The sequence below is a fragment of the Stegodyphus dumicola genome, chromosome 9 (assembly GCF_044657685.1).
Source record: "Stegodyphus dumicola isolate Sdum_Otavi_A_Nest chromosome 9, ASM4465768v1".
Lineage (NCBI taxonomy): Eukaryota > Metazoa > Arthropoda > Arachnida > Araneae > Eresidae > Stegodyphus > Stegodyphus dumicola.
In genome coordinates, this window is record NC_140776.1 from 145,459,917 (window position 1) to 145,487,476 (window position 27,560).

General features: G+C 32.0%; 2 protein-coding genes across 3 annotated transcripts in view; one reads left to right on the top strand and one right to left on the bottom strand.

Moving 5' to 3' along the window:
• Positions 1–21,542, bottom strand: part of LOC118183427 (amidophosphoribosyltransferase-like) — a 58,477-nt gene extending 36,935 nt beyond the window's left edge. For both annotated transcript variants that reach the window (XM_085824198.1, XM_085824197.1), the window contains exon 1: positions 21,259–21,542. In XM_085824198.1, coding sequence (XP_085680324.1) covers positions 21,259–21,395 — 137 coding nt within the window. In that variant the 5' untranslated portion in view covers positions 21,396–21,542. The remainder of the gene's footprint in view (positions 1–21,258) is intronic.
• Positions 21,543–21,841: 299 nt separating this feature from the next.
• The window catches only part of Paics (PAICS bifunctional enzyme), a 40,862-nt gene continuing 35,143 nt past the window's right edge, over positions 21,842–27,560 (top strand). The window contains exons 1-3 of the mRNA XM_035358117.1: positions 21,842–21,995; positions 23,260–23,457; positions 26,057–26,235. Coding sequence (XP_035214008.1) covers positions 21,986–21,995; positions 23,260–23,457; positions 26,057–26,235 — 387 coding nt within the window. The 5' untranslated portion in view covers positions 21,842–21,985. The remainder of the gene's footprint in view (positions 21,996–23,259; positions 23,458–26,056; positions 26,236–27,560) is intronic.

Genomic DNA, 27,560 nt, shown 5'->3' on the forward strand with positions numbered 1-27,560 from the left:
GGGCCGATACGATAAACCAGGTATTACTCAGAGAATGAGTACTAATATTTACAAAACCAGCAATTCGTACACTGGTTAGATAATTTATCTACACTTGAATACATAAAACTACTTTTAGAAATTGCTTTAGCCACTACTCTCTGCAGCATCTAATTTTAGATGACTAGTTGATAGTATGTTAATAAGGAGTTAGCAAGAAATATTTGTATATAAAAATTGTATATACATTGTAATAAAAATGTATCATTTTCCATGTATTATCCATTAGTAAGTACTACGACTATATTAGATTCGTATTTTTTAATTGTTCAAAATAATGCATATAAAATTGGTATTAAATACCCGAACACCTACCAAACGATTGGTTTGGTTTTATGTTCGAGGGCTATCTGCCTAAGAGAATGGATACCTTCACGGTGAACATTTTAAGGGAAATGGCTCGTATACACGCTAATACATAGGGAAAACCACGAAACCGCCGATGTAGCCAGTCCTTTTGCGGGATTCGAACCTCGGACCATGTAGAAAAAGAGACAGAGGGCGCTGCGCCGCCCATATGTTTAGCTAATTAAGAGTTTTCACCAAAGACAGTTGAGAGTTTGATGAGAGTGGTATAAACTAGATATCCTGTAATCTGTATACAATACTTGTACATATCTTTGATTCATAAATAGCTTTAGTTAAAGGAAAGTGTCTTTATTTGATACCATAACATATTATAAGATCCACCGATGCCGCGTATGGAATATTAAGTAAGTTATTACATACAAAATTTTGGTAGCATCAGGCCAAAAGGTAGTCATTGCATTCAATTTATCTTTGAAAATGAGTTTTGAAGAAACTATCGAGAGAAATAGAAAAATTAGAGGTTCGGTTCGTACAAGTGTAACAAAATTAATAAGGAAATTGGAAGAGGAATTGCAAAGCGAAAATCCGAACCTAGAACTGTTGGCAGGAATCGCTTTCAGTGTTAATCGAGAGAGAAACTAGCTTGTTAAAATATGATGAAGTTATTAATGTTCAAAGCACTGTTCAGGAATTAGAAACAGAGGTCGAACATCGTTTAGAATACAGCGAATCAATCATTAGATGTAAAGCGAAAATTAACAGATATATTCAAAATGTGAGTAAAACCGCAACAACTTCACAAGTTTCGGAAATCAAAGCTAATTATAATACTAAATTACCACCTTAGAAGCTTTCAGCGGCGATTTATGTAAATTTACTGAATTTTGGGTTCAGTATAAAGCTGCCATTCACGAAAACAATACGCTGCAAGATGTTGAGAAATTTAACTAATTAAGATCTTTAACTCACCGGCTCAACTGCAAAAGCTATAAGCGGATTGCCATTAATAGGAGAAAACTATAAAAAGGCCATCGAAATCTTAACGGACAGATTTGGGGAAAAAGAAATATTCGTTAGCGCGCAGATGAAAGTTCTAGCTTTGGAGCTGGTACGTCGTTCAAGTGATGTATCCACTTTAAGAAAACTATATGATGAAATAACGGTCTAATTCTTATGGGAATCTATTCCTTCCTATTTTATATAAGTGTATACCGCAAGATTTAGTGTTACAGTTTAGTAGGGAGCAAAAGGTCGGCACAGAGTCAAGAGTATCAGATTTATTGTTGTTTCTAAAGAGAGAAGTAGAAGCGCGCGAAAAGTCATTAACTCTGGGTTTTAATCAACAAACACTTTCGAAATCAAGCGAAAAAAATGCTGAAAACTATCGTAAGAATGTTGCTCCAATTAAAATGAAAATGGTATCAGCGGCGACGCTTAATACAGCAGTCGAAAATTAAATGTGGGACTTTTGTGTTAAATCTCACCTCTCGAAAGACTGCGACTTAAGTATTTCAGAGAAACACAAAGCGTCATACGATCAGTTTAAGTGCAAGCGCTGTTTAAAAGAAGGTTACAAAAAACCATTTTATGAGGCGAGGTGGGTTAAATGTAATATTTGCAAATCTATGTCGCATTTAGACAGCCTGTGTGATGTAAATGTGCAAGAAAATAAATCTATAAAAAATGATGCGTGCTCCGTAAAAGACACGAGCAACAGGTTGGTGGCCTTACAAATCGATTGGTAATGAATTGGTTTTCGAATAAATAGTCACAGGTGGAAATTTCCCAAATGAATGTTGGGAAGTGATTTTGGTTGGCTTCTGTGGTTAACGAATCGTTTCATTATTTTTTAACTTGTGCGATATTATAATTTTTACGCAATATAATCGTAGATACTTTGAACCACGATTCTCTGTAGAAGCACAGTTTTTTCATAAATACGGCGATAAAGATTTAGATTATGGCAAAGTATTCTAAGTCTATTAGCTTAAGACTAACCTTCATGGAGAATTTTTTTGAGGGACGCGTTGACGTTACAAATAGAGAAGGGTACATAAACAGCCAGCTAGAGTTCGCTGGGATTTGAAACCTTGTCGAACTACTGGTACTTAGAAACGGTTTACCACTCGACCGCTGACAGGCTAAAAATACTGCGGAAGTAATTATTTTTGAAGAATTACCAAAATAGGATTCGTGGTAAGACTTCATACATGACACTACGCTGAAATATTTTGAAGGCAAAATAAATGGCGTACAATAAAAATACAACTAATTCTAGGCAATGATTGGATGATTAAAAAATTATAATTTCTTAACCTATATTGTTATAAATGTCGGTCCTAGTATATGCTACACACGGAAAACGAGTCCTTTTGTTATTGGCGACAATTTCCAAAATCACGCCAAGGCCATACCGGATTGGATTGGATTATTTAACTATGGCAAAGCACACGAGGGCTATCTGCCTAGAGGGAGGGATGCCTTCGTGGAGGACTTTCTAAGGGAAACTGGCTCGTATACACGTTACACATGGGGAAAAGCACAAAAACGCCCATGCAGCCAGCCCGTTCGCGAGATTTGAACCTCGGAACGAACTACCAGTGTTCAGCGTCTTTACCGCTCGGCCGCTGGTGGGCTCCAAGGCCATACCGTATACTAGGACTTTACCGAAATTTATTTATCAACTACATTGATCGGTTAAATATTTATAAAAATTATTTCAAGTAGGTGTACATACAGTTAAAAACCCAAATGAAGATATATTTAAAAATTTATATATTACTTTTAAATAGCTTAATTCATCAACTTACACGCGACATTCTTGCAATCGGCAATTTGCATGCAAAATATTATTAAAAATTCTTCTGCCGCAAGATCGATGACAACTATTAAAAATAGCATAAAAATAGCAATCTGCCAGGCTACCTACGATAATGGCACATAACAAAAAATCTGATGTGTACACCACATGACTTCCTTGTATTGGAATATTAAATTGGAATATTAAATTATACGCATTTTTTCTTGCATTTCATTTAAACTTATTGGATTGAACTAAATCTACTTCGCCGACAGCGCATAGACCACAATAGAATAAATGCATTCTTTAAAATTCACTCTAGTATTTGTTTACCATACCGACACTCTGACGCTAGATTCACTTAACAGTATTAATAATTATATAACAGTTAACTTATATAATAATTTTATAACGGAAACTAAGTTAACTTTATATAATCCAATAATTATATAACAGTTAACATATATATTTCGTTCATATTATAACTCATAATGCACAAAATTTATATCATTTAAAGAATAGAATTATCTAATCGTTGCCACATGTTCTATTCAAATACTATAATAAAGCTAGAATGATGTATAAAAAAATTAAGCAAACAAAGCAAAAAAGAAACAGTTTTTCACAGACGATTGAGTATTTCTCATTTAATTAATTCAGTTCTCACTTCGCGAGAAGGCAAAAATACATAAAAACTCAAAATATCTATATTAAAAATTACGAAGTAAATCTTAAACGCTTATTTCCTCGAAAAAATTCCAGAAAGGATTAAGCCTGATTTAAATAATAAATGAAGGCGTTATCTTTGTTGTTGCGAAGCTAAGTTTCTCTAGATTGGCAACAAATCCACTAGTCTCCTGTTTCAAATGTAAATATCAATGGCCGCCATTAAAAACAGGCTTAGCGGCAATTAAACAACTTTAAAATTGCTGATAATTCTAAAAATATTGCACACAGATTTACTAAAGGCATAAAATCCTTAACCGGAAGATAAAAACAACATAATTCAATCATTTTTAAAACAAAGAATGTACAATTTACCAACATATAAGAGTAAAGAAACTGAGATCACTGAGCCGGGTAACAGAGTGGATATATATATATATATATATATATATATAAAGATATTTATATACGTTTGGTGCGGCCGATTGCAACCAAAATACGAGATGCACATCTACATGTTATAGCAGTCCTATATACAAAATTTCTACGTTCTGAGGCTATTCACTTTTGAGTTATGCGAGATACGTACGTACATACGTTCGTACAGACGCCACGAAAAATTCTCTTCAGAATTAATTTTAAAGCAGTTTTATAATTTTTTTGAAGGAAAAGAGTATTTTATTCTTTCCTTACGTACAGATATCACGCAAAAACATCGTTAAATTGCATTCGATAGCGGTCAAAATGGATATTTTCGTTGAAATATGCTTCCTGAAACTTTTCGCGATTACAATATTTCCTTTTTACTTCGTACAAATAAGTAAAAACAGCGAAGATTATCGACTGTAGACGTTTCTAAACTCAAAAACGTAAATGAGAATACAATATTCCAATTATTTGAATAATTTTTCTTTCTACAACAAATAAAACAAAGCCTGTTGTTAATATGTTAATTTGCTTTTAATATTTCATTGATTTAAATAATATAAAAAGATAATAACAATACATACTTCTTTTAAGGAACTAATTTAAATGCATAGGTGCGACACAAAAATGGTAAATAATCTTTGTCGATATAATATGCCAATAAATCAAATAAATATATTTCTTTGCTTAGTTTTAATACTGTAAAATGAGGGGGATATGTTTAAATTTTAGGGTTACATGAATAAATTTAATTTCATTGTTTTATTTTAACTGAAACTGAATGAGCTGTGTATCTCATCGCTTCATTTTATTAAAAGAATGAGCATTCCACTGTTTGAATTTTGTAGCAAGCAAAGAAAGATTTTTTTAAATCTTTTTTATTAAAAAAAGCAAAGGACCATTAAAATTCTTACACTTGCATTATAGTAAAATTTACAATTCAATTATCCAGATGTTTTGAATATCTGCCTAAGCTACGCTACCAATTAATTCGGATATCTGCAGTTCTACTACACATAAAATGCATTCCCTACAAGTAGTTTTCTTTGCATACACTCGAGGTCTCCAGGTAAAAAGACATTACAGTGACTGATTAAGTCTATGGTGGAGGGAACCTGCAAGAGAGGGTATCTTACGAATTTCATTTACGCATATGTTAAAAGTGAAATGCAAGATTATTCGATTCTGCAAAACTCAAATCAAAAATGTCCCAAAAATTATGATTTAGATACGCCCGGTTATACTCATAGCAAGGATTAGGTTTTACAGTTAGCAAATAACTAAGACAAAAGCAAACACCACTGAACATACGAACGATTTTACTTCCTGTAGTTTTTAGCAATGCTTCTTAAGAATATTTTATAAGTCTTAAATTTTTAGATAAAAAAAGTACCATTTTAGTTCAAAAATTTTAACAGAATATTTATAATTTCTAAGAACTGTTACTGTGACTAAAAACTTTTTAACTTCTCTTTCAGTCTATCATCAAGTTTTTTTTTTTTTTTTTTTTTTTTTTTTTTCCAAATTGATGTTACGCACAACAGCATGAATATTCACATGCTACATATCTGTTACCAACAAACATTATGATACAAGATTTAGAGATAACATGAAAAAATAATCGCTCCAGATATAACAATTTCTTATATGATGATAATCTATCTGTTAAAAACTTAACAGAAAGAAAAACAAAATACATTTGTAAATGAGAAAATTAAGTCGTCGAAAGCCAATTACCTATCAATTACGTAATAATTACCTATCATTAAATCAAAACTTAAGTACAGAAAATTTATTTTCATTACAAATGCCTGTGATGTGCGAACATAGAAACGAAGCTCTACGATTTTATTTCAAATTAACCTGATCAGTTTCTATCACACTATATACATACTTCTTAATAAATAAAAATAACATGCAATTTGTTTTAAGAAATGCCTAACCTGAATCTCTACATATAATAAAACAAAGAGTCTGTCTGTGTGGTGTCTTTCGTTTGCGCTGCGCGTAAGCTAATAGACCCAGGGCTACGAAATTTGGTACATAGATGCATCTAGACAAGAGCCAGTGCACCTCGAAGCGATTTTTTCGAAATTCGAATTAGAATTTTTTTTATTTTACAGTGTCTCACAAAAGTGATGGGACACTTGTGCTTTACAAAAGGAAACTGTAATAAAATAAATTTTAAAAACATGTAAAAATTTTTTGTGGGTATGTATCATACATAAATTTAGTAACAATTATTACATAACATACATTTTCTCAAAATATTAATTTAATAAAAATACAATTGTTCAGAACGGAGCCAGAAATGGCTCACATAAGTGATGGGACACCATTAGATACTACTACGTACTACAAATTTTTTTTTTGGTTTTTAGTTTTACTCAAAAGCAATTGGCAAATAAAATCGTCTGCAGTATTTTTTTCCAGTTTGTTTTGGAAATTTTGTATTTTTTAGCTCTGTGCAGCCATGAATGCTAAACGAAAAGGAACTTTGCCTGAAATTCGAAAATTAGTTATTAATTTGCATATTCAACGTGGAAAATCTATTAGAGAAACTGCTGAAACAGTTAACTTGAGTCATTCAACTGTTTTCAATATCATTAAACGATATAAAAAGAATCATATGATTCAGGATAAAAGAAGACCTGGCCGACCATCAAGCTATCCAATGGAATAAAGCAAATTATCGTTCGAAATATTAAAAAAAAAAAATCCAAGAATAAATGCTCCTAAAGTTGCTGCTGATTTACAAGCATTATATGGAGTAATTGTTAATCCTGAGACTATTAGCAGAGTAATTCAATCTGCTGGATATCGCGGTAGAGCAGCCAGGAAAAAATTCTTCGTAAGTGAAAAGAAAAGAAAACAGACTGGCTTTCGCAAAATCCAACATAAATAATAATTCTGATTACTGGAATAAAGTTATATTTGCTGATGAGAGTAAATTTAATATATTTGGTTCTGACAGTAAAATCTTGGTGTGGAGAAAACCCAGGGAAGAATTTCGCAAACAGAACTTGGTGCCAACAGTAAAACATAGTGGAGAAGGAGTTATGGTATGGGGGTGTATGTCGTCCGCTCTCGTTTTTATTGACAGTATAATGGATCAATACAAATATATTGACATTTTAAATCAAAATTTGAAATCTTCAGCACGAAAATTGAACCTTCATAACGATTTTAAATTCTACCAAGACGATAGCCCCAAGCACACTGCTTTGAACGTTAGACTCTGGCTGCTGTATAACTATCCTGAAATAATAAAAACACCACCACAATCTCCAGACTTAAATCCCATAAGAATTGGAATCAAGAATTCGCAAACACACCATTTCTTCAAAGCAACAATTAAAATCGGTGCTTCAAGAACAATGGGATAAAATCGCTCCAGAAATCATAAAAAAATTAGTCGAATCCATATCAAAAAGATTGAATCCATATCAAGAAGATTAAATCATGTTTTAAAAGTGAAAGGAAATCCAACAAAATATTAAAACCTTTTAAAAAGTAAAATTTTTGGATAAATATTTGATGGAAAAGTAAGTGTCCCATCACTTATGTGAGCCATTTTCTGCTCCGTTCTAAACAATTGTATTTTTATTAAATTAATATTTTAATATTTTGAGAAAATGTATGTTATGTAATAATTGTTACTAAATTTAAGTATGAAACACACCCACAACAAATTTTTACATGTTTTTTTTAATTTATTTTACTACAGTTTCCTTTTGTAAAGCACAAGTGTCCCATCACTTTTGTGAGACACTGTATGTTTTGCGACGAAATCGCGTCAATGGGCTATAGGAAAGCGAGATTTTACTCTACAAACTGCATTTTCACATCGCCATGAAATGTAGGCACTTAACTATTTTACGAACTTTAAATAAATTTCGTGTTTCAATAAATCGATTACATACGAATTTATTTAACAAAGTGAGCTTAACCCTTTTTCAACGGGATTTTTTCTAAAAATGTTTATTTTTCTTTGATTTTTGGACATGTTAAACTTTCATCCTTGCCACTACTTTTACAAAAAGAATTTTGGAAAGATGATAATCATTTGTATTTTTAAAAATTTTTTTAAATGAAGTTTCCGAGTACACTTCTCTCATCTTACATCTTTAACAATGTGATTTTGGCAACAATTTTCCTTTCTTATTGTTGTTGATAGATTTTTAATGAAATCGCATCATTTTAAATAATTTCATTCTTTTAGAAATATGGGTTTGGCAACAATTTTTCATCGTATTTCTTATGTCACTGTTTTTAATAGATTGGTATATTTCATTGTCATTTTTTATATATATAATACATTTTATTGATGTTTTTTATGAAGTTGTTCTGCAGAGTAAAATTGTGCGTAGAATTTTTTGTTTTTTGAGTTTCTTTCGTGTTATTTTTTGCTTATTTCACTGTTTGTAAGATATTGAAAGGTTTTGCATGATTTTTTTTTCTTCAACGGAAAATTGGTTAATTTTTTTATTAGGATAATTAATATTTGTATTAAGGGATATAGCTTACTTCATTGTAATTTTTTATGCTACTTTGGTAGACGGTTGCGGGGATTTTGGCGATTTTTCTTTTGGCGAGTAATACGATTTATGGTAAACACATTGCTGGATAAGTTATTTATAATAACCGATACTTTGTTGTCTGGCTTTCCTAATCAAAGATTTATTTATAAATCGTTAATAGCGTCAAAGGAATTTTTTTTTTTTTTAATTTTTGGAGAAAACCTCGCGAATTGCTTCTTCAATGAAGTGCGACAGATGTGGATCACAGATGAAGATAGTTAGACCCTTTTTTTTGGGGGGGGGTGGTACTTATCAATATACGACAGGTAAAATACTTTAAAAAAAAATGTAAGTACGTAATTTTCTTTTACTTTATAATTGTATACTTCAACTTTTATTAAAAAATTAATACAATGTTTTCAAAAATTCCTGAGATATTTATTGCCACATATGTTTTAATGTTAAATAATTGAATCCTATAAAACTTATTTTAAAGTATTTAAGTAATATTTTAATTCTTTTAAACGTTGGTATGATGTTTTTGATTCGATATTCAATTTAAATAATATTTTAATCCAATTAAATGTTGGCGCAATGTTTTTATAGCGGTGTTTTTATTCTATTACATGAAAGTAATAATTTAACCTTACTTTAGCATTTTATACGCTTAGTAAATGTATTTATTTACATTAGCCAGCCATCTTATAAAACAGTGTTTTCAATAAAAAATTAATCCATTAGTTTTAACGATATTTATTTTTTAAATTTCTAATACTTACTATATACGTAAAATACGTAAAAACAACATTTTTCAAGATGGCTGATGACTGTAAAAACCGCGCCAACAATTGCGCCAATGTAAATCGCCAAAAATCCGTGCAACCGTCTACCAAAGTAGCACTTAATTTTTTCCTCTTGAAAATATAAGATAAAATATCATTAATTACACTTTTCAGAATTTTTTGTTTTTTGTATTCTTTTATGTTATTTATTGCTCATTTCACTGTTTTTAAGATATTGAAAAGTTTTGAGTGATTTTTTTAGGAAACAAAGTTCTTAACCTCCTTTATACCATTTCAGTTCTTAAGATTTTGCAAAGGGAAGTTGGTTAATTTATTTATTAGGATAATTAATATTTGTATTAAGGGATATTGCTTATTTCATTGTAATTTTGTTATACGTAATAACTTTTTTTTGTGAAGTTTTTCTGCAGAGTAAAATTCTATGCAGTTTTTAAATTTAACGTTTCGTGTTCCTTTCAGCCATTTTTCCGGTACATTTAAAAGCCAGACGAAGGCTGGCAGCGAAGCTGCTAGTAAGTAATAAAAAGCAAGTAAGACCAATTCCAAAATTTGCAAGTATAAGCTATTGGCTTCAGACCGGCATATACTAAATATACTCCCCCACCCTACGCCTAGCATCATCTCATATGCAGAATTAAAAAGCAGATTAATATTTGCAACAAAGTGAATTTTAAGTTTACTGTTATTAAAATGTTTTATTTATTGGTGTAACTATTCTTGAAAACAAAACACATCTTTCGTAAAAATAATAATAAACTAACTTAGAGCTTCTCGTTCATAATTTGACCCTAAAAAAATAATTAAAGAGAGAAAGAGATCTTCAAATTTCCACCTAAAGATTTAACGTTATTAAAAACTTAATATTAAGGGCACATTCCTAAATAGCCATTACAGTGGTTATAGTTTTGTATGGAACGTGTCAATGATAATGAGAGAAAATTAAATCTGCAGAAAGGCAAATTTCAACCATCATATTCCATATCTAAAAAAGAAAAACATAAAAAACACCAACAATACAACCCATTACTTTAAATAATTAAGAAATTTCCGAAGTACCCATCTGCATCATCACAAGTTCACATATAAAGGATCAAATACATGAGGAAAATGAGAAGATTTTGCGCCTAACGGATAGAAATGCAGCCATATCAAGAAGTTGCTTCCGATTGGTTTTGCAAGAAGAATGTTAAAGGATTACCAGCAATATACTGCCTAGATGTTAGAACCGGAACTATATATCAAACATGATTCAAGACAGAATCGATTGCAAACACCAGCAAGAAGAAAGTTAAAGGATTATCAGCAATATACTGCCTAGAAGTTAGAACCGGACCTATATCTCAAACAGGACTAAAGACGGAACCGATTGTAAACACCAAACATTTTGAGAGAAAATGAATACCCTTCCTTTACCATACCATTAAGGATAGTTAAAAGAATACAAGAAAGGGCTTTTGTGAGGGCATGACCTATTTAAGGTATGACCGGACCTACCCGTGACCTTCGAGAGCTTTGCAAAATACGTACATACTTAACACAGCAAAAAGAAACGGATTTCCTTTTTCATTCATTCCTTTATTTACTATACTCTGAGAGAGAAAGTTAAATGAAGACCAACTAAATAAGTGAGAATGACTAAGGTCTTTGATAAACATCTAAAACTATAGACCCCATTTCCACAGTCACAACCCCTTAAGCGATATTTCCAAGTGCAATATCTTAACATGCTTTATCTTCGAAAGAACTACTTTGTGAAAGAGAAGTTTATCCAACAAAGAATACAAGTAAGATAAATTCAAATACATGAATGACTCGAAAGATCGTGGTATTTTTTTGCAAACAGGAAAACAAGAACATAGTACTGATAGTATAGAAAATAGAAACTAAAGACCTTAGTCAGACTAAGCACTATCCTATCACAATTAGTCAGGCCAAATTACATTTTAACAAATCGAACTTCCTATTTCCACTCCCTCAGACTCCAAAGAGACTGGTGATAAGACAGCACTAGTTTGATTGACCTCGAATAAAGTACACAAGAGAATAACATTCACACTTTACTAATTCTTAAGAACTTCTGTAATTGCTTTTACTAAATTTGAGTGGTATTTTTAAGAAAGTTCAGAATAATAAAATATATAACAAAGGTTTCTTCCGTTACATTTCCACAAGATGTTATTTAGGTCAGTTTTCCTGTCTGTTTGGGTCAAATCTTGAAAGCAGTTCTTTGACCAATTCCTTCAAAAACTATTTCTTTGAAATTCAGCACATAAGCATATTTGCTATGACAATGCACCATTTCTCAACAATTTTTTCAAAAATTGATATAGATCTTTTTTTTTTTAATTCTCAAGCGATTTTTTATTAATTTTTTTCGAAGATATCCTCCCTTAATGATCAAAGTAATCAGCGCAAAATTACCACTTCACATCACCGGAAAAATTGGAAAACGATTTTCCAATAAAGTTTATTCGAAATTTAACCTAATTTACCGATTTTTCCGAAATCTATCGATAGACTGCTAAGCCATGCTACTAAAGATCGTGAGAAAGCTAGCAATAATGAATTCTAAATCAAAATTTCCGAAGAGAAATTTACACTATCCGTCATTTTACACTATCCGACCGATAGATCGGCAGAACCATAAAAAAAGGATGAATGTGCTTTACAACCATGCTGACTGGAGAATAATTTTTCTATATTCCCATAATGATTTTCTACATTATTAATCTTCCTTCTTTAACTCTTTCGCATCGACAGACGACCAAATCTGTTTTCAACAAACATCGAAAACGCCCGTGTTTACGATTTTGTCTTGGAATAGTTTTCCTTTCCCCCTTTTGCGGTTTCATCCATTCATCCATTGTGCGCAGTTTCACCTTAGGTCCGGATTGCACCTGCGAACGTCAATAGCTTTCCGTATTTCTCCTTAATTTGCTTCAAAAGAATGATTGACATGTCTTTTAACAACTCGCGAAACCAATGAGCCATACACTAACGTGGAGGGGAAAGAACTAGGTAGAAAATAAACGAGGCGTTGGGGCGGTTTGCCGTTGCCTGAATGAACGGGCGCTACGGGCGATTTCGATGCCAAAGAGTTAATCGAAATTATAAAATACATAAATTTTTATGTAATGGTTTTATATAAATACAGTAAAATGAAATTTAAAAAATCCCCCCAAGGACCTCATTCTTGGTTATAATGTCAAAAAACAGAAGAAAATAATCAGAGCATTAACAGAACTTTAAGGAACACCAAATGTAATGACATAAAATGACATACGAGAACAATGGCAATGAATTCATAATTATGATTCTTTCATTATTGGTACCCAACTATTCAATTTCTGATCACATATGACCAAGAACTGGACCAAGACTGTGATAATCATTTCACTTTTAGTGCATTTAATTAAAACACTTAAAATGTTTAATACATTTTTCTGGTTCATACTGAAATGAAATTACTACACGTACTTTTTATTCATGAATCTATGCATTACAAGTGTTAGCTAGTGATGATATATCACAAAATTAAGTACAAAACCCCTAATTTTTCTTCACAGCAGATAGCATTAAATTCGAGAACTTACCAAAAGAGACTAAAAATAGCACTGTACCATATAAACCGTAGAATGTTTTTAATACTTTTAATGTTTTATCCTAAATTATTGCGAATGAATTTGCTTTACCTGAAATTTTTGCTAACAGATATACATATCCATGCACACTACCTAAACACCTAAACTAATCGTTATTTTACTGCATACCACATTTTTTAAAGCTACTAAACATGAAACTGATAGAAATGTTAGCTTACAAAATTCTTAAACTATATCACTGAAACGTGTATGGAGGGAATCATTCAATTTGATATTTTATTTCAGCTCCCAAAAATAACCTACGCTTTTATTACCAATTCACACACATGCTATGCTAATGAATAACTGCTAATGAGATAAAATGAAATTTTTTAAAACTGCTATCGAAACGAGTTCTTGAATGTGTGTGTGTGTGTGTGTGTGATTATGGCAAAGCCTCGAGGGCTATCTGCCTAAGGGGAGGGATGCCTTCGTGGAGGACTTTCTAAGGGAAACTGGCTCGTATACACGTTACACATGGGAAAAACCACGAAAACGCCCATGCAGCCAGCCCGTTCGCGGGATTCGAACCTCGGACCGAACTACCAGTGTTCAGCGACTTTACCGCTCGGCCGCTGGTGGGCCGAATTCTTGAATGAAGAGCTTTAATTGTGATATTGTGGTCTCTTACTTATTAAATGATAACCCAGTAGAAATACCTGGCTACACTATTGAATCACATTCTCGAGGTTAAAGACTTATCCATCCTTAAATAGTGGTGTGGTGTATTTAATTATGGCAAAGCACACTAGGGCTATCTGCCTAAGGGGAGGGATGCCTTCGTGGAGGACTTTCGTCGAGGACTGGCTCGTATACACGTTACACATGGGGAAAACCACGAAAACACCCATGCAGCCAGCCCGTTCGCGGGATTCGAAGCTCGGACCGAACTACCAGTGTTCAGCGACTTTACCGCTCGGCCGCTGGTGGGCCCATCCTTAAATAGAAATTACAACAAGGGAACGATACGAGTTGAGAAGGACGTGTTGCATCCAAATCTTGGCCGGAGTTCCAAATCCTCAAGTAATTTTCAAGTGAATTAATTAGCAAAATTGTTTAATTGTGGCATCTGCCTCAAAAAATGGATGCCTTCATGGAGGGCTTTCTAAGTGAAACTGGCTCGTATTCATGTTACACATAAGGAAAATCATGAAAATGATCACGCAGCCAACCCATTCACCGGGATTTAAATTCCAGTCGAACTACCAGAATTCGACACTCGCGTCTTGACTAGACCGAATTAGCTCGAAATGCATATATAAATTTATCGATATATTTAAAATTATAAACATATATATATTTCTTAAATAAATAGCCGTCCATGGAATTTTTTTTCTCGAAACTGAAACAAAATTATTTTCGAGTATAAGTACGTTGTTCGTGTGCGACGTTCTCAAAAACACCTGATTTAGCTCAATGCAATGTAAACACAGCTGACTGTTTACTTCATATCATAGAGAGAGAAAAGATGCGAAAACTCACTAAACGAAAAAGTATGGATGTTATAATTTGTTACAGATCGACATTTTTCGTAATAAATCTGCACTTAATGCATTGAATTGTACTTAATGTATAATAATTAATTTATGCATTGATCACGATTAGCATCAAAACAACGCAGTTCGCTTAACTCTTGCGTAATGCTACTTCAGAATATGAAGAGCTGATAAAACTGCGTTCCCGAAAATCACGTCGATGACACCTGCTGAACAGATTTGCATGTATTTTCAAGGAGTCAACGCATAAATTTGGAACGAAAGCTACAGATGAAGTACTGATAATAAATATGTTAGCGTGTTTATTTTAGTTTATTTCTCCTATATAAAAGTAAATATATATATATATATAGCTTATAAAGTTAGGACTTTATTTTTCATGGATGAATTCTTCGTTTTACTACTTATTTAACCAAGATTTTTACTTTTACTTTTTATTTTTACTATTTCGTATCGTGTGTTTTAAAATCAAAGTTCGTGGTCAACACCAAGTGCTTACTCTCACTCATTAGCCCTAGTGTGCCACATGACCTCATTTTCGCCTTTTACAGTTTCCTATTCATTTAATGATTATATCGCATGTTTAGATGATTTTCAAGTGTTTCAAAAGACATAGGACTCTTAAATTCACAAATAGATGTTGCTTTTACTATGTTCGAACTTTATTTCCAAAAACTAGAAAAAACTTCATTTTTCGAACTCTGACTGCTCGACCTATCTAAATGCCGGACGCTGATCACGTGTTTCTGCTCTTCTTGATTCACCCAGAAGCTTAGACTTTCATTTCGCTTCTCACCACCATTTATATAATCACCCATGCTATGTCATGATATGCAATTTAGCAAAACTTATTTTATGAGTTCTCTCATTTATTGATCTCGCCTTCGGGCGCGGTGTATTTTTAAATACACCTCTTAAATTTTTAACTTTATGGCCTATGGTAAAATGATAATATACTGGTAAGAGCTCCTAGTAGCTAAAGCAAGCAGTAAAGATATGATCCAAGATCCAAGCTATAGCTTATAAGCACATTTAATCCATGCTTATTTGGAGTTCATAAAGACTGCATAAATTTTGCTGTATTTGCTTTTGGTAAGATGCAGTTTATAGCATAATACTGGGCAAATTTTTAATGAGGCCTTTCTCAAACTTAGAGAAATACTTAACTTGGATATTCAGAACTAAAATTGCTCTTTAAAGCCCTTTCTATGCCATTAGCTTACAGTACATTAATATAATTAGCACAGGCCTAAAGGAAAAGATGATTTCATCAAGAACTTACTAAGAGAACTAAGGATCAGTAATAATTAAATATAACAAAGACTATTTGTCTAAAGCGAAGGATACCTTCATGGAAGGCTTTCTCAGGAAAACTGGCTCGTATTACTTTACACATGGAAGACGACCGCAGAAACCTTCATTTAACCAGTCCACTTCGTACTATTTTGGCCCACCAGCGGCCGAGCGGTAACGTCGCTGAACACTGGTAGTTCGGTCCGAGGTTCGAATCCCGCGAAGGGGATGGCTGCATGGGTGTTTTCGTGGTTTTCCCCATGTGTTACGTGTATAAGAGCCAGTTTCCCTTAAAAAGTCCTCCACGAAGGCATCCCTCTTTTAAGGCAGATGGCCCACGAGTGCTTTGCCGTAATCTTATAAACCAAACGTACTATTTTGAGGAAAATTGGCCCACGTTACATTTGACAAAAAACATGAATACATCCATGAATAATGACCATTTTGCAGGGATTCGAACCCACGTCGTATTATCAGCGTTCAACGATTTTATCTACTCGGCCACCTTGTGGATCGATTACTAAATTAATAACCTACCACACTCTGAAGTATTACTTACGGCTAAATAAAAAAAGTTCTTAGATAATAATCTAATCTTAATAAAAATAAATTATTTTCAACAAATTTTTCATTACATCTTAAAACATCAAATACAAAAACCTGACCAAATATGTTGTTTGAACTGGTCTATGTTTAGCATAATATTTCAGCCTGGAATAGTGAGAAATTACATTCAAACTAGCAACTGTTGTTTCAATTACATTTACTATTTAATATTCGTGGGGGGGGGAAGGAACCAACTTTTGTTTGGTGTAAATTTTGAACAAAAATCTATAGATTTCGAGGGCAGTCTGCAGAAAAGCGACCTGCGTCTGATTGCCCTTGAAATCGACAATTTTAGTCAAAGTCTACGGTAAAGGTTGCATTTTTGGCGTAATTTAACATCATTTTAACATGATGTGCTCCTCTTCCAGTTCGATACATTTATTATTTTTGAATACAAGGTGTATTTTATTATTAAAATTGATGGCAATAGCTCTTTTAATTTTAGATTTTGTATTCAAATTGAATCAGAGCCAAAATATATTAATGGAATGAAATTTTATTCTTACGTTCCTGCATTTTATGTACTAATAATTATGAAATCCTAATATTTGCTCATCAGAGAACATAAATATTCCCGTAATTTCCACCTTTACAAATAAAGTTTTCGGCTCATGCGTTTGTTTTAAAATTACATTTATATAGTTTCAGATAATCTGGAGTAAATGTGCTCAAATAAAAAGCATTTCTTAAAAAAAAACCAGAGCCCAAAAATTGAAATTCTAAGTGCAATGACTGCAATAATGATTTGTTCAAAAAATGTCCCATGGCATTATTTAAATTTTTACACAGCATTTAAATCCTGATGTCCCTGTGAGAACGTAATGAAAGCTTCGTTAAATTTTCCTTTAAAAGTAAATTGTAAAATTCCTCAAATCCATATTCAAATAATTATAGTTTATACCTAACTTCACTTTACGATTAACATTTTATTGCAAATTTTCATACCCTGTTAGATTAACACATTTTTGCTTGCTTAAAATAATTATAAATAGATACATAACTACTGCTTGCTTAAAATGTTCATAGCTTGCATTTTGACATACTCAAACATATAACTTGTAATAGGCAAAACTCTTCTTTAAATCTGAGTACTACTATTCTGATTTGGTTATGGCCAAGCGTGCCAGAGCTATCTGCTTAAAGGAAGGGATGGCTTCGTGGAAGATTTTTTAAGGAAAGTGTTTCGTATCCACGTTAATCATGGGAAAATCTCGAAACCGCCCACGTACCCAGCCAGTTCGCTGGAATTTAACTCATGTCAAAATACTAGTATTCAACAACGCTAGCGTTCGGCTGCTGATGCGCCTATTGCTATTTTGATAGTTTGCCTTTTCGATCTTATCTAAAAGTAGTTTCGTTGCTGCTTGTATTATAGCTTCAATTTTTATAACATTTATTTGACTTACTTCTATAATTACTCACGAAAATAAAAATAGAATAAAAAATACAAAGCTACTCTAAGAAACTAAATCAGATCTTACCCTTATCTTGTGCTTCCAACATTCCCTATTTGAATAAAATATTTCTTAGTTTACGAATTATTCGAGTAATAAGTAGTGAAAGAGATACAACGCCGTAAATTTGCAAAAGCCACTTCGTAAAAATAAAAAATAATGTAAAAAAGTTTACTTTATTCGTAATAAATCTGGTTATGCAAACAAGAAGTATGCACAGGCATTTTTTAGTTTTTTTAATAAGATATAAAAATTGGACAACAACAAATTCTTTCCTAACTCCTTCGCTCGTGATCTTAACAGTTTGAAACATATTTTATCTCTTTCTCAAAGAATCCCTTATCAGTTATGGATACTATTTTTGATTGATTTTGAAACGTCCAGTTATGCAAACCTCTGAAAGATGCAATTCAGAATCGATCCCCATCTTCTCGAAAGTCGAATATGTTCGTCGAGTTTATATTTCCTAATCGCATAATTCTGGATGAAATTACCAACATCGAGTGATCAGTTTTGATGGTCTTTTCTTTTAATATCAGATTAAACCAATAAATCATACAATAAATGCATGGTAAATTTAATGAGCAAAGTAAAAACAAATTGCAATGTTTGGTGCAGTGTGTCTTTGAGAATTTTACCTTGTCAGAGAGCAAGTAGGTAAATCAACTGAAGTCTGGTAGTTCATCCCCGATTCAATTTTCGACGACTGAAAGGAGTTACTGCAAAAACATTTCTTAGTACTTAGCTGAGACAACCGTGTTTTATAAAGTTCTCCATGATGGCAGCCCTCGAGTGTTCGTTTCGATAACTAAATAATGTAGGTTTGTTACATAAATGTCTTACGGAAGAGAACGTACCGACAGTTTTTTTTTTTTTTTTTTTTTTTTTTTTTTTTTATATGATGTTCAACACTGAATGCAACGTAACAGAATTTGATTTTTTATTCGGATACCAAAAGAAAAAGTTCGGAGATCTTGCCTCAAGTTAAACTTTTCTTAAGCCGTATAACACAATACAGAAAACTTAAACACATAAAGCATAAAAAATCGGATATTTCATTAAGAATATATTTCACGTTAGTGTTAAAAATTTATGGAGCACACATATCTCGTAATTAATAGTTGCGCATCCTGATAACAACCTTAAGGGCAAAGGACGTTTTATTGAAAAAAAAAAAAAAAAAAAAGGCAGCGTTATGAATTTAAAATGAATGCATGCATGCATGTCTGGCTATGTGATGAAATATGCATAGCTGTCTGTGTTATGAATTAGTTCCATGTTTGATCGCTATTAACATTATGATTTCTACATTTTGTTTCAAATAAACGCATACAAGTATGTCTTTGGTTAAAATCGCCATACATACATTAGAACTTGGTCGGGATTTGCCAACATCTAATACTTCAAAGCACAAATTTGTTTATCTAAATACTTCAAAGCACATGAGGCCTACGGGAATAGATGCCTTCGTAGAAGACTTTAAGAGAAGGCTTATATTCATGCTATACAAGGGGAAAATAACGCAAGTTAACCTTTAGCAAGCCCGTTCGAACTCAGGAAGAACTGCAGCAGTCTTCAAGCTGTGGGCTACTCCACCAGGAATGGAACCCGATTTATATACTTAATTAAATACCTAAATAAACTAAATTAAATATCAGCAGGCCGAACATGTTTTTTCATAGAAATATTTGTACAATAATTAATATTTCATAAATTCTTTAATTTACAGTAGAACGTATATAACACTTTCACGAAAAATTGTTTCTTTTCTCATAAATTTGTTTCAAAAACAATCTTTATTATCAAAAGATTTTATTAAAATTATTTAAAATCACTGAAAAACTATTGCCAAGAAAAAAAAAATTCCAAGACGAAGATATGAATCGTTACTTATAACATTCATTTTTTATCATTTTTCATATTAAATATGTGCTTCTCTAATAACTTTTTGGTGTATGGCAACGTTTTATCAAAAACGTTTTCCTTAAAAGATTCAAATCCTTCATATAATCAAGTAGCAACAGATGTATAGTAACAATATGTAATTGTTTATCTAAATGTAGAAATATTTTAAAATTTAAATAAAAAAATCTCTGAAAGGAGAAACAGAAAAGTTTTTAACTTTCGTTACTGCACGAAATTATCCAACAGAATCAACAGATTTCAAGAGAGAAAAAATCCGTACTATTTACGGAATTTAACTCTAGAAAAATTGATTTACATTTACTCTGTTGCAGTGTCATTCAAGGTAAATTATCTTTGTACAGTTTTAATTTATTAAAATTATACGTACATATTGTTTAACTGCTCATTTTAATTGTTTAATTACTCATTTTTTCATTTCTTCAAAATAATTTAATGAGGCCATACCTTTTTAAAAACTTAATTTCCTAAATCTTAGGATAACTTTTGTTCACAGCTTAGATTTGTATGATTTCGTAGCCTATTCCTTTAATATCAAATTTTAATGAAAGAACGAAATATTTACACTAAGAACGATATGTATTTTACAAAAATATAAAAGTTCTTATTGTCATGACTAATGATATTTTGCAACTGCTCTTTAAGACTTCAATTTATTTTCTTACTAGAAATCAGTTTAATCATAAATTTTGCAAGAAAATGTCAGTTCCTACATTTGTTCCCTAAACTGTTTTTTGGGGAGGGAGGGGCGGATAGTTAAACTTTTAAATCAAAAAATAAATTTCCCACCTCCATATTAATTTTAACTTCCAGCAAATTTTCTGCATTTGGCTTAATAATTTCCTCTAAATATATTCAAAGTTAATAAGCATTTAATTATTTTCAGAATATTTTGTTTTTTGTTCAATTCTGACATGCTTTCTTCTTCTCATAAGCAGAATAATTTTAATAATAAAATAAAAATGGTTAACTCATCAAAATTTATAAAAAAAGAATACATAATTACACATTATTTAATCAATTTTTGCAACTGTTATATAAAAATGGTATCGGTTATATGAAAAAAAAATTATCATTCTCAAATTTTCCCATTAAATGCATATTTTTTTAATTTTATTTTGAGGTGATTAAAGCTATAAAAAATCAAAATAAAATTTTATTTAATAAACATGAAATATGCTGTAAAAATATTGCTTTACTCAGTATTAAATGAAACTTATACAGCCTACCTGGAGTTAAGTTTTAAAAAAGTTAACTATGTACGAAAATCATTAACGCTTACCTATGCTGCAAAGCAATGAGTCCTAAATAGACAATGTGTGCAACGTCGAGGTTTGTTGGCCAATCTCCGCTAGCAACGATCCCAAATAACCCACATGCTTCTTTAAGTTCAAAATCTGCATTCTCGGAGCTATCCATCTTCAGACGACGAGCTAGTAGAATCACTTGCAAGCTGACTGTGACCAAAGAAATCGCGTCTGAACTTTGCGCCAAGAACCACGTGACTATAATCTTGCCGGAAAAATACTTGCCGTGCAGGTTCTTTCAGCGGCTTTGCAAGTGGTTTAATCGCGAAGTATTCTTCCGCCGTTTTTAGGCGGTGGTTTTAATAGTTCTGTCTAGGGTGAATAAGGATTGAAATAAAGCAGATTAGATTATGTTAATACTATGTTTCTTTCACTTCATTAAAATTTGAAAGAAATTCTAAGCTTTCTTTTTAACCTTGCTTATATTTCTTTTTCTTTGTGTGTAAAGCATCTTTAAGCGTTATTTCTTAACTTACGATTAGAGTGCGATATACAGAAACTGATAAGTAATCATTTTGTCCGCGGAAGATAACGGTATTTCGAAATAAAGATAACTTACAATTAATTTTATCGCCCTTCATCTCCGAACTATTTCGTAATTCTGTCTTATAAATTTTACCTGAAAGCTCTGAATCATTCAGTGTTTAACACGGGATCATTTGATTTATTACTGGATTATTTCAGTTAGCCCTACCTTTCATCATGTCGCCCGGTGAGTACTCAAGTGTTAATATTTACTTTACTCATTGCTAATATTTATTTTACTGCTTTCCTCTTTTCTCAGATTTATTGTAAAAGCTAAAAGAATGATTTTATCAGGTTTCCCACTTTGGTTTGGGTTGCAGTATTCCTCCGTTCTTGAATAAAATTTTAATTTTAGCCAGCGGCCTAAATAAAATTCGGTATTTAAATTTGGTAATCAACCATTCAGCATTTATTTAACATATTTTATTAAATTTTTTGTATTTATTTGCATTTAATTTAATGATTATAGCGTTTACCATATTTATTGACTTATCAACCCCCCCCCCCCCATTTTTTTACTAATTTTATCCTATGTAAAATTAGAGGGAACTGCAAATAATTTCCAAAGGACGTGGTTACAGTAAGAACATAATAAATGCAAAATATCATGGATGAACTGCCAGTAACTACACAATATTCTTTATTTAAGAGAAACCTACATTCCAGTAAAAATATATAGTAATATTAATATATTACTAGAAAGTATAAATAGAGATATCTTATTAGATATTGCATATATTACTATATAATTAATAAGTAATATTGACATATTACTATATACAATATCTAAAAAGATATCTCTCTTTTTACTTTCCTTGAATCTTTACCTGACTTGTTGGTGTCCATTGCTACTTCCTAGGTCTGAAATCATTTAGTGATGTATTCACTGTTTGTGTCGTCTGCTACAGCTTACAAGTTGTCATCAGTATCACTGCTGTCTTCCCACATGCAGTGCTCTTCAGGACCATCAACATTATAAGACATCCACATTTTCTTGCAGTTTTATGTGACTATATGAATATTAAAAAAAATATTCAGAATCTTGTGTTAAAAATCTAGGGGGGAATTTACAGTAGTAAAAATAGTATTTACCTTTGTAGAGGTCAATTCGGCATAATGTTACTATTGTAAAATTAAATATGGTACTTTCTGATTTTCACTCATATCTGTCTTTTGCACAATGTAATTTAAGTTAGTTCTTTAGCTTAAAATATTTATTATGCAAAGAAGGCTAGCTAAATGCATGCTTCAAAGGAAACAACAATTTTTAGTTTTACTAAAATGTAATGAATTCAAAAATTCACATTATTTCGGAAACTAAAAGTATCTAATCACTTTTGTAAAACGCCATTTTTTTTTTTTTTTTTTTTTATCTTGCAAAATTGAATAAGTTTTGATAGATATGACTCCTGTATAATTTGATTTTTTTTTTTTTTTTTATATATCTTTAGCACTGGAAAGAGGAGCCTTAATCATTGAAGGAAAAACTAAAAAAATATTTGAAATTGTTGGTGAGCCAGACAAGATTTTAATGGTATCTAAAGACAGAATTACTGCTGGAGATGGAGCCAAAGCTCATGATATGGAAGGAAAATCTGTCATTTCGACTGCAACTACTGCCAAAATCTTTGAATATTTGAACGAAGTTGGTAAGTTAATGAAACAGAATTGTTTTAAATAAGGTACTTTTTTCTAAGATGATTATATAATATATATATATATGTTCACTTCCAGGCATGTGTAATTAGAGTGAATGATTCCAATGTAAGCTGCAATATTTATTGAAAGTTCTACCATTTTTTCAAATTTTAAGTCAGCATTCATGTTTATATAACATGTAGGTGCTTGTTTTAACCTTTTGACTACTAACAGGACATATATGTCCAACTAAAAGTGTAAAAATTAGTGCTGGATTAAATTATACTTAGAATCTCCTGAATGTCAGGGATCATCTTCCAATATGTAATTTGGTAAATCAAGATGCCGCTGTGCTCGTTGTACACAAATGAATGTAGGGAAAAGATCAAATATGAGTTGCCCAATGTGTTATGTTGGGTTATGCAAAGAATGCTTTACCCTGTACCGTACGATGTAAAATCTATTTCATAGAATAAGGTTTTTCAGAATAATAGGTATGCTTGTAGTAAGTCAATCACTATGTGTGGGACATATGTATCTCAGCCTTTGACTTGAAAATAGTTTGTCAAATAATCCCAAATGCTAAACCTTATTTATGACATATTTTGTCCACTTGGATAGAAAACGGGATATATATATATTTTTTTTTTTTTTTTTTAATTTGCAGTCAAAAGTGCTGAAGATACTGGAAGAGATGTAAAGCTGATCATGTCGTGTCAGGGATATAAGCTGGAAGAAAAACTTCAAATCATAACTTGTGGGTTTTTTTTTTTTTTTTTTATTTTTTATTTATTTATTTATTTATTTTTTTTATTTTAAATCATTTTTCAAGCTACGAGATTTGGATCATGAAGAAAAATAAGATATTTTCTGTTGATTAATTCCATATAATTCTATTTAAGTACTTCAACCTGTCAGTCCAGTTCTTGATAACACATACTTGAATCTACAGGCTAATCTTTGGAATATGGTAACAGGTAGTTTGGCGACATTTTGGTAAGGCGATAAAGGTTACTAGCTAGGACTTTAGTAGTGTACATGGATAAAGTTAAGAGTGTGTGCATTGCCATTTTTGTGCAATTCTGGGATGTTTTTTTAAGTGAAAATAGGTCGACATGTACATGGATGATACCGTGTATGTGCAATTCTTAAAAACGCGGCAAGCAGTGGGCGATTCTGCACTTTCTCCCAATATTGCACCTAATGTTCGTCATGATTAAACATTTTTGTTCCATAAAAGTTCTAGTATAAGCGCAATTTGGCTAGCAGATTGTTGGAAAAAATGTTAAGTAAAAAAAAACAAAATGGCGTCTAAAACAAAACTAGCAGGTTGCTGTAGCAGGGTTGGTCGCCAAATTTTCGCCAAAAAATCGCCAAGTTACCATAATACAAAGATTAACCGAATCTACAGTCTGGTCATAATCAAGGCCATCTGAATATACAATATTTTTCAGTCTCATTACTCACATGAAAATGTTTTTTTTTTTTTTTTTTTTTTTTTTTTTTTAATGTTTTGGTTTTAGAATTTTAATTGATTTTCATTTCATCCAACATGTCTGAGGTTTTCATACAGAACCAAATTTTCACTGGAAGATATCATTTTTTTCTGAAATGTTTTCATGTTTATGACTGTTGTTCATGTTGTAATGTCCAAGTTTATGATTTAAACCTTATTGGCTTTTGTTCTTCTGATAAATTGTTGAAATTCGTACACCAGCTCTGTATGGCATTGTAAGTTATTATAGATGTGTTTACAACAGTCAACCGTGACAGCAATAGAGTTGTTCTTTGCTTTAGATCTGTGGTTTACTAATCCCAGATTGTGCAGCAAAGTTGGACAATCTCCATAACTCCAAAAATATCTAAAAAGTCTAAAAACAATAGAGGATCCTTTGTTAAAATCCCAGGAAACTAAAATATGGGCTGGGGTGACCACGTCAGCCTTACACCAATGGCGTTTAGAGAAGATCTTTTCTTTCTGAAATGCGAGTGCTCTAAGTATGGGCACTCATGAAGCACGAGAAGGCTGCATGATATTTTTTAGGGGATGGCTGAAAGGACCCACTCGTCACCAAAATGTCACAGGTGATTAGTAAGAATCCTTCCAAGTTGGTTTAATTACATCTTCCTAAGAAAGAAGATTTCACTATATATGAGAGCCCCACAAGGGCCCTCTCCATCCACAGCAGCAGTCCTGGCCAGGTAGTTGGCCCTTTCATTTCCATCGATTCCAGTATGAGATGGGAGCCACTGAAAATGGATAATGTGTCCAGAATAAAGCTGGACAAGAAGGTCTAAGATATCCAGGCTTGTCTTGTCTTCTATCGCTGTCCAATTAGCTAGGTGTCGAAAATCAGTTTTGTTACCATTGCAAGAGTTAAGAGTGATATTCTTATATTTTGAAAACTATTAAGGCTGCATTTCAGTAAGAGACTAGTAAAAATGTTTACCACGTACCTTAATATATTAATACTTGCTGTATAAATTCTGTAAATTTTCTTAATATTTTTTCCAATGTTCTTCATGCTCTGTCTGATGCAGGATTTGTTTAAATTGATTTTTAAAAGTCATCATTTTTGCAGTATTTTAGTTTCAGAAAAACTTTTGTAGGAATAAAGACACATTATATCAAGCAGCATGATGAAAGATCTTTGATTGCAAAAAAATGTGAAATGATACCTATTGAGTGGGTATCTCGGCGACATGCTACAGGATCATTCCTTCGGAGAAATCCTGGTGTTAAAGAAGGATACCGTTTTTGTCCATTGAAACTAGAAACATTTTACAAAGTTAGTACTTTTTAATTTTATTTTTAATTTCACATCAGATAATAGCATGAAGAGGTATATATTAAGTGTTATTCAATGCCATAGAAGTTAAGCAACAATTTTTTGCATTGAATTATTAATTATCTTAAGTGTCCTATTCAAAAAAAGCCCATTCTAGGAGATTGCTGCCTAAGTATAAATTAGTAATTGATCCTTGTATTATCAGAACATCTTAATAACTCTTGCTGCTGATTATACTAAAATATTTTAAAATTCTGAAAAATTTTAATACAGTCAAAAATCGTTAATCCGGACACCCATAATCTGGAATGATCTATAATGCGGACCTCAAAGCTACAAACTTTCTGTGCATGCATCAACGCATAATGCGTTCATGCATGCGCATATGCATGTGCGCATGCACATAATACGTTTACGCATGCGCGTTAAATGTATAACGGACGGTAAAAGCTAAGGTAAAATTATCTAATTATCTATCTCAGTTAATGTTGCAGATTGAGTTGTTCCTTAATCTTCGAACTGGATCTGGTTTATTATTTTTTGCTGACTGTTAGAGCAATTTTATAAAAGCAAGCTTGAACTTATGTCAAATAGAATTTCCGATGTTGGAGCTGCCAAAGGGTCTACAAAGCGAAAGTATGTTTCAATGTCCATCAAACAAAAAGTGGAATTGCTGCAAAAAAATGGATAAAGTCATATTCTTTTTGTTTTTCTAACCATTTCAAAATCTGTTTATCAATTTCATGCTGCTCTGCGTGGGGGGGGACGTCGCAGCGTGCAATGAATTGGAAGTTGATCTGTCAGCACTATCCTTATCTTCAGGGCAGATGTTTTTATTTTATTTGGCTTATAATTCCTTACTAAATGTACTATTTCATCTCGATGTACTCCGACTTTGATATGATTTAAATCAAATTCCTCGTCATTATAATTCGCTTCCGATAGTGAAGAAAGTGACAGAGAGGTTATTGAAAACGAAAAAATTTCGATTGACAAATTAGTCGGTATTCTCGACACAGCAATTATAGGACTTGAACAGCGGAACTTTGTAACTGAACAAGAAATTATGTCTGTTTATAGAATTAAAGAGAAAGTATTATCACATAAAACGAAACAACTTACATTGAAAGAAATGTTTTAATAAAGTAAACAAATAGATATTAAGCTTTTGTTTTGGTGGTAAATTTTGATCCCCTTTAGATCATAATTGTTCTTTATTTCATAAATTATGGTTTCATATTTTCAATTTTATAATTTCTGCATGCCATCTTACCAGATTTAAACTGATGATCTATAATCCGGAATCGACGAAGTCCTGACAAGTC